Source organism: Gymnoscopelus braueri, assembly GCF_963280865.1.
Source record: "Gymnoscopelus braueri genome assembly, chromosome: 4".
Taxonomy (NCBI): Eukaryota; Metazoa; Chordata; class Actinopteri; order Myctophiformes; family Myctophidae; genus Gymnoscopelus; species Gymnoscopelus braueri.
The window spans coordinates 18943298-18952480 of record NC_137605.1 but is presented as its reverse complement, the minus strand read 5'-3'; the positions used below and the strand labels follow the sequence as shown (position 1 = coordinate 18952480).

The window sequence follows — 9183 nt, the reverse complement described above, 5'->3', positions numbered from 1 at the left end:
AGACTACACTGTGTCGGGGAGGGACGACATTAATGCGCTCATTTTGGTGCCGCTCTGGCAGCAGAAATAACTCTTCAATTATGTTGACCAAAACCGCAAGGACACCCCAGAGAGAGAAAGAGAGAGAGAGAGAGAGAGAGAGAGAGAGAGAGAGAGAGAGAGAGAGAGAGAGAGAGAGAGAGAGAGAGAGAGAGAGAGAGAGAGAGAGATGAGCGAGAGCAAGAAAGGGGAGAACGAGGATGAGTAGAAAAGGGAGAAATTACATGATTTTTTTTTTTTAATGTTTAAAAAGTCACAGCTTTTGGAAGGTCGAACAGACATCAGCATGTCTCTCGAAACAGCAGGTCAAGTCAAAAGAAACACACATTATATACACTCAGAAAGTGAGAGAGTCACACACTGTGACAGCTTTATTACAACATACTGTACATGTTAAATGACATTTACACAAGGAAACAACAATGTGCACTCTCTCTCTCTCTCTCTCTCTCTCGCACTCTCTTTATTTTCCTCTCAATTTCTTCCCCGCTCCGTATGCTCTCTCGCCGTCGCTGACACTCACTCAATCTGTCACTCCCCACCACCACGCAGCTCTCTCTCTCTCTGAGCTGTCACTCCCTCCCTTCCTCTTCTCTTCCTCTTCTCATGGCTGTGGGGCGTAGTGTCTTATAGTCCATGTGTGTGTGTGTGTGTGTGTGTGTGTGTGTGTGTGTGTGTGTGTGTGTGTGTGTGTGTGTGTGTGTGTGTGTGTGTGTGTGTGTGTGTGTGTGTGTGTGTGTGTGTGTAAGCATGAGACTGCCGCTCACTGAAGAACACAGCGGAACCAAGAGGCAGACTGCGCCTCCGCTGCATTATGGGATTGGTAGTCTTTTTCTTCATCGTTGGCACCATCATCATCCTCATCGTAATCTGGGTTCAGAGGATTGTGGGTGTAAGAGTCGGTCACACAACATACACAGTATGAATCAATCACCTCTATTCATTTTTCATTTGGTAATGACAATCACGGCTCGGATATTGTGTGTGTGTGTGTGCGTGTGCGTGTGCGTGTGCGTGTGCGTGTGCGTGTGTGTCTGTGTGTGTCTGTGTGTGTGTCCTATACCATCACTCTGCTCCTCATCTTCAGTATCGCCCTCTGACTCTAACAGTACGTCCTCCAATCGGCTGTCTCGCCTTGCCGTGACATCACCCCTGTGACAACACACAATTAATTAATCACAGATTAAATATGTTGTTGGAAAAAAACAGGAAATGTTTGAATCCTGGGATTTATATGTGCACCGTGAAATACTCTCAAAAGGCTATGTAGATGTTGTGGAACGTTTGTCTTAATTTCATTACACAGCTTTTCTCCCTTAAAGGGCAGGGGTTTTGAAACTTCAATCCTGGGGCATTACAGCTTCCTATTCTACCAAGTAGTTAATTGGATTCACCTGGTATCAGAGGTTTTAAGTTAGTCCATCATTAGAAAACTAGAAAACCAGCAGCAGTACTCTGCTGCTGGTTTTTTCTGCTGCTGTGTACTACTACACAGATGATGAGGATTCAGTTTGTAAAATATTCATCACTCTTCCAACGGGGGATTTAAATGAACCACTCAAATAAAATAAAAAAAAGAATTGCCAATGATTTCATGCAACTAATACAATTTCTTGCTTCTTATTTTGGCAAATGGGATGTATCCCATTTTAGAATAAGCAAACATTCCACAAAGGTAAATGATTACAACAAATAACCACCAGTTAAATATGCGAACATACAGCACATACAGTGATCATGATTCCTATCTGACAATGGAATCCAATCTCGCTTGTGCCTCCTATGAACTGGCTCCCTCTCTACTGTCTTACTTATCTATTTATTGCCTCAATAAATAGGAAATACTACGGTACTGACTGTATATTAAATATCATATATATTTTCGAGAGCGTGGAGGTTGACAGGTTATTGGTACGCCCACCTCTGCTTGCCGGATTTGGGAAGCTGCTCCCACACAATGAGGTTGTGACCCCCGGTAACCCAGCGGTGACCTCCGCTCCCGGTTAGCCATGCCGCAAAGCAGAGGATTCTGGGAGCCTCCGCGCTGGTCAGTGAGGCTAGGTACCTGCACTGAGGAAGAGAAAATACTGGAGGGCGAGAGAAAGAGAGAGAGACACAGAGAGGTAGAGTGAGACAGCGACAGAAACAGGTACTTTGGCAAACCATCAGAGATCAGAGAGAGAGAGAGAGAGAGAGAGAGAAAGAATGACAGAGGCAACATTATGCGTGGGTGAGATGAGAACGCAGTTGAGAACAATTCTGTTTGATTTTCTCGTTTCGTTGTCAGTTTGTAGTGAGAGATGTTTGTATAAGCCCCATGGGCTTGTAAGGGAAAGTATAAAGCCATTTGTATCTCATTTCTCTGCTTTTATCATTCCATTACTGTGTGCTTTTTTTCTGATTTTATTTCTGTGTGTTCTAATATCTTTCAAGTACATTCAGCTGAACTGAACTGAACTTGGATAACTCCAATGTGAGGTAACGCGCATATACAGTATCATCGACAGAACCTGTGTGATGGTGTAAAACGTAATGAAAGTAGCCTGTCTACAAGCCCACAAGCCACAACCGATCACGTTGTGAGCTTGTAAGTACAAGGGCGGCCAAAGCTGAATGTGCTGAGAGGCCATCTGGGAATCAGAGGGTCCATGGTTTGCCCCCCAGTCCCCTTAGTTTAAGTGTTGAAGTGTACCTGAGCAAGACACTTAACCCCTAACTGCTCCCAGGGCTCTGTATTAATAGCGCCCACTGTTCCTAATAGTTAGCATGGGTAAATGCAGAGGGCACATTTCACTTATGTGCAAATGCACAGTGACAACAAATACCCCAAATTAATGGAGACTAAATTATATATATTCTTTGTATTATAATTACATTTTCCACTTCCTGAAAAGTAACGATTTTGGACATACAAGGTTTCCTCCCAACAGGGCCAATATTGTGTTTGGACGGTGGCTGATGTTGGCTTACTCGGTCCTACTCACAGTTCAGCGAGCTCTCCCCATTGGTCAGATCGTAGCAGGAGCCAATTAGAAGGCCCGCAGTCTGATGCACACAGTCTGTTACCCCGGTGATACTGCTGTGATTGGTCAGTTTGGATACAGTCCCTGTGATAATTGGCCAGATGTTAATGTCTCTGTTCACTGTTTCATAGCGTCCCTCTGACGCACGCACGCACGCACACACACAGACACACACAGACACACACACACACACACACACACACACACACACACACACACACGCACACACGCACACACGCACGCACACACGCACACACACACACACACGATTGCTTTATTTGTATCGACAGTTAAACAAGTAACATTGAAAGAGTCAAATATTAAGTCTTAATTGATGCCTTGACTTCGACTCTATTCATTATTCGTTGCAGCAATAAATTAAAGTAAACTTGCAAACACTACAATACAAACAATCAGTTCATCAAACAATACAGCATAATTTATGTATGAATTACTTATGGGTTCAGAAAACATTGACACTTCCATAGACAGGCTTCCAATTACAGCAAAAATGCAGCAGTACTTTGCAAGTTGCTTGACTTTACTCTTAGAGAGGCCTGCACACACACGCGCGCGCACGCATGCACAGACGCATGCACACGCGCGCACACAACACACACACACACACACACACACACACACACACACACACACACACACACACACACACACACACACACACACACACACACACACACACACACACACACACACACACACACACACACACACACACACACACACACACACACACACACACACACACGCACACACACAGACATCTCCTCACACATAAACAATCATCCCCCTCACGCCCCCGTGCAACCAGTGCAGACTCACCGGTCCTCCAGTGAAGTATCCGGACGCAGGCTCGTCCGTGGGCCACAAACACCCGGTCGCCCCGGGGACTGAGGGCCAGGCGGGCTCCTCCCCCGCAGCCGGTCACCTGGGCCGTCCAGTGGTGCAGCAGGCGGAGGGGGTCATGGTCCGAGTAGAGGCACTCCCACACAGACACACCGCCATCGGCTGAGCCGCTGAACACCAGTGGGCCCTGAGACTGTGGAGGAACAGGGCCACAGGGGACACATCGCAGTTGTCATGGAGACTTGGAGTTAGTGCAGATGTGCGTGTGCGTGTGCGTGTGTGTGTGTGTGTGTGTGTGTGTGTGTGTGTGTGTGTGTGTGTGAGTGTGTGTGTGTGTGTGAGTGTGAGAGAGAGCGTGTACAACAACAGTTTTAATGCCACTGCTTTAAAATGTGTGTGAGAATACGATGCAAAATTTGCGTTTTTGTGTGTAGGTGTGTCTGTGTATGAGAAAGAGACAGAATGAATATGTGAAAGATTATTTGAACACATAGGACAGGTGTATTTGTGTAAATGTACATTTGAAACACGATTGTGTGCGTGTGTGTGTGTGTGTGTGTGTGTGTGTGTGTGTGTGTGTGTGCGTGTGTGCGTGTGTTCATGCCACTCCAGGTCATAAATGGATTGGCGGCTTTTGCATGATAAACAACAGGGAGGGTGAGAACCAGGCTCTGTGCCGTGTGCTTTGATGATTGCAAATTGCAAAATATGTGCATATGCAGCCTGGCTTTCAATATCCATAAAAACCCTTTCCTCGCTCACAAATTGGCTGAGCCGCTGCACTGCAAACATCTCGACAGATATCTTTGAAAGCAGTAAACAAGGAACGCCTGCTTGAAGATAAAAGTGGAGCAATATAGCCGTTTGATTCCTTGAGAAAGAACAGCCTATTTTTTCTATTTTTTTTACCACAGTCCATGCAAACCACCAAAAATAATTAGGTGTGTTAAAGCAGCTTAAGGGACTCCTAACACGCAGAAATACGTTGGCTGGCTGACAGATTCCTGGCTTTCTTCCCCATAATAGAAATAAAATTGGGCCGTCACTACTGTGTGTGTGAGGGGGAAGAACGCTGATGACACACAAAATTAAGTTCGGTTAAGGGTGCCGTGGTGACTCATTTAGTACATTTTACTATACCATACAGACACACCAGAGTTGCATTCAGTTCCATCTCCCTACTCCCTCTCTCTTCATCATAACATCAAATAAAAACATTCTGCGAAAATAGCAGATCTACAAGATTAGAACACTTTGTGTTGAGAGGCACTGTGAGCTTGTAGATCGGCTATTTTTGGAGAAAATATTAGGTGAAGAGGAAAAAAACATAATAATGATGTACTAGTGGAATTGAAAAAGGAAACTATAATCACCAAAAGTTTAAATGTTTTAACTAAATCGTATATTGAATTATGGGAAACGGTTAAGCTATTTCTTTAAATATAAATCAAAATTATTAAATCAAGAGCAAAATAAAAAGTATGATAAGCTAATGGTTGATTTCGTAAATCTGCAAACAAAATAAAATAAAACGGAGGTAGAGAAAGAGAACTTGTGTGTATTGGAATCGGAATTGACCAAATTAAATGATGTCTCGTATTGCCTCCGCCTACAGGCAGGGATGGGTGACTCAGAAGGTTCGAGTAATATAATAAACCTACTTAGTATACATAAAAAGAAACTCAAAAATAAGCACGTCAGTGCAATCCTAAATGATAATGGACAATTGATAGTGGAGGAGAAGGAAAAAAGGGAAACCATTAGAGAATTATGCGAAAAAAATTACCAGAAAATCCCTATCAACGAGTCAAAGTTGCACGCCTTTCTGGATTCCATTGCTTTGAGCGAGTTTGGCCTTAATTCTGCGGGTGGGGAAATTACTAAAAATGAGGTAAGGGAAGCAATTAAGCAGTTAAGTAAGGGTAAGTCACCAGGCCCAGACGGTCTACCTAGTGAGTTTTATCTCTCGTGTACGGAAGAATTAGTGGATCTGCTAACTACGGCTCTTAACGATGGAATCAAGACAGGCAAAATGAATGCATCCTTTTATCATGGGGTTATATCACTAATATATAAAAAAGGGTCGGCACATAATTTAGATAATTGGAGACATGTTACACTAATGAACGTTGATTATAAGATACTTGCAAAAATAGTAGTTAATTGGATAAATAACGATTTGGAAGAGCTTATCGAAAAGGAACAGACATGTGCCATTAAGGGAAGGCTGATGTGGGATAATTTAGGGATTTTAAGGGACATTACGTGTGATTATGCAACGGATGAATTCTTTACTGTAAGCTTGGACCAGAAAAAAGCCTCTGATTTTATTTCTAGAGAGTACTTGTGGGAAGTTTTAAAAGTATATGGTTTTAGACAGGATTTTATTGATATAATTAAAATGTTGTATGCCGAGTCCACAGTTCAGGTAAATGTAAACGGGGTCTTAACTGAGGCCTTCGCGATTAATAGGGGGGTCAAACAAGGGTGTCCGTTGTCGGCAGCCCTCTATATTTTGGCTATTAACCCATTATTAAGGAGAATTAAAAATGACAAAAGACTCACAGGAACACAAACTAGTGGTGGTGAGCGGGTAGTCGTCCTGGCTTATGCCGATGACATCACCATCATAATAAAAAATCTGAAAGAGTTAGATATTGTTAATGAGCACCTGTCACTTTATGAAGAGGTTGGTTTCAGGGTCAAAACTGAACCATGACAAAACAGAAGGTGTCTGGTTCGGGAGGAGGGAAGCTCGGCCTATAGTTAGTATAAAAGACACAACCACAATGACAGTTCTGGGTATAAAATTTAGCTATAAAAGTTGTTATGAGAAAAACTGGGAAAATAGGGACAAAGAAATAAAAGAAGAATTAGAGAAATGGGAAAACAAAAAATGTTCTTATCGAACAAAGATTTTAATCATAAAAACATTTATTGTGGCAAAACTCTTATTTTTGGCAACAATTTGTCCTCCTAAAGACCAGACACTGAAAAAAATCTATAAAATGTTAGTTAATTTTATATGGGGAACTACTAGGGAGGTTACAAAAAGAAGCCTGATGTACAAAAGCAAAAAAGATGGAGGGCTTGGGAATGTGGATTTCGGACTCAAATTAAGAATATCATTTTGCAAAAATTTAGCCTCCGGTAGGAAAAGAGGAGCTTTGTGGATAGGCGAGGCCTTAAGCTGGAATAAAAAGAAAGGCCGTGCAAGGAGCTCTGTGCCTTATTTTAAAATTATGTATGGAGATTTAGTCAACAAAGTTGTACATTTAACTATCGACTGGCCTGAAATGCCCAGTAAACAGATTTATGTTAAACTGTGTGATGACCTTTATGGTGGCATCTCCCCCTACAAAGGTCTAAACGATTCTCAAAAACAGGTGTGCATAAAAAATATTTGGAATAAAAACATCACTGAAAAAAAGAGGGATGTCATGTGGCTGGTCTCAGTGAGGAGACTGGCAGTAAGAGCAGTAGTGAAATGGAGCTGCTTTGTAACAACTGTTAAATGCCCTATAGAAAATTGTAATGATGACGAATCTGTTGAACACCTGCTTTTAGATTGTCAGAGGTCACAATATGTTTGGGGGAAAATGGCACAAATTGGTTTTAATGTAAATGTCACTTATAATGCTGTAATGTATGGAGTTTTTGACGAAAAAATGTCTGCCATGGATCAAGATTTTCATTGGTATGTGGTGTGCACTGTGGTCAACCAATTATGGAAAACGCGATGTGCCATGGTGATACACCAGGAGTCTTCAAACAGATCAAAACCGAACTAAAAAGGCAAAGAACAATTGACTCCAGAGGAAAACAACTGAAACCATGGCACTTATTGACAATGTGAAAAAAAGAAAAAGAAAAAAAAAGACTTAAAAAGATGTATTAACCTGTATTGAAATGTCTATTACATGTATTGAAATATTTATTAACATGTTATGTAACCATGCATTCTTTGTAAACCCTGAATAATTTCAATAAAGTATATTAAAAAGGAAAAAAATCACACCCAGTGTAAAGTGGGCGGTGTGGTCATCACAGTGGTCATCACAGTGATGGAAGCTCACTTTAAAAAAATGTAGTTTTTTTGAAGTGCATAGTCCTATTTATAGGTTATTGATTTCATCATGTGTCTCGCTAGCCAATCACAGTGCTGAATAGAGTCAGCCAATAGAGTCAGCCAATCACAGTACAGCTAGGGGTGTACTAATGCTAGGGGTGTACTAATTATGAGCCAATCACAGTACAGCGAAGGGTGTACTAATGAGGTGTCCCAACCCCACTTATAGGGGCGGCTACACCGCCCAAAAACATAAGGGGGCCTGGAGGACTCCAGTTAATGAAGTTGAGAGCTTAAAGGGGAAATCCACCCATTTTCAATATTTAACTATGTCATTAATATAGCATAAAGGAGTTGTGTGGAAATAAGAAAAAATTAAAAAAAAGATTAACATTGCAAAAAAAATTAACATTGCAAAAAAATTAACATTGCAAATTACACTGTGATGACTCATCATGGTGTAATTTGCAATGTTAATTTTTTTGCAATGTTAATTTTTTTTGCAATGTTAATTTTTTTTTAAATTTTTTCTTATTTCCACACAACTCCTTTATGCTATATTAATGACATAGTTAAATATTGAAAATGGGTGGATTTCCCCTTTAAGTGGTTAAAAAATAGAAACATAAAACTGACATAGATCCTACAATTGTCATGATTTTTTTTTGAGAACCACTGCTCTAACCAAGCATAAATAAGCGGTGAATACAAACAGCTACGGTACTGTACTCTGCATGGGGACAGATGGCTGTGTGACCCCACCCACCTGGATGGAGGTGACCGCCTCCTGGTGAGCATTGATTGATTGACAGTTCTCCAAGGTGTGCCAGCTCCAGGCTTGAACTTTGCCGGCGTCTGTGGAGCGAGGCCGAAGGTTCGACATGGGAGAGAGAACGAGAGAATTAGTGAGAGGGGGGGGGCGGGGAGGGGGCTAATGTGGGCTAGAGCCCAACTGTCAGCCAATATCAGCCTATAGTATACAGCCTATTATAATTGGCTATCACAGATATATCGTAGCCTATGTTGTCCGATATACGGCAATATATTTTATAGTTTGTTTTATATATCTTATCTCCATACTTTCACTTTTTATGTTTTTTCATGAATTAATTTGTCATGCTACAGTTGTCAAACATAAGTTGCAAAAATAGAAGATCTACAAGCTGAAAACGCACTGCTATTTTTGCT

The 9183-nt window shown here is 41.6% G+C and overlaps 1 protein-coding gene across 1 annotated transcript in view; it reads right to left on the bottom strand.

The window, feature by feature from the left end:
• Positions 1-379: 379 nt before the first annotated feature.
• The window catches only part of LOC308084783 (uncharacterized protein), a 21366-nt gene continuing 12562 nt past the window's right edge, over positions 380-9183 (bottom strand). The window contains exons 8-13 of the mRNA XM_080427661.1: positions 8762-8850; positions 3903-4119; positions 3024-3146; positions 1961-2126; positions 1103-1191; positions 380-909 (exon numbers count right to left, since the gene is read on the bottom strand). Of these exons, the coding sequence (XP_080283787.1) occupies positions 803-909; positions 1103-1191; positions 1961-2126; positions 3024-3146; positions 3903-4119; positions 8762-8850 (791 nt within the window). The 3' untranslated portion in view covers positions 380-802. The remainder of the gene's footprint in view (positions 910-1102; positions 1192-1960; positions 2127-3023; positions 3147-3902; positions 4120-8761; positions 8851-9183) is intronic.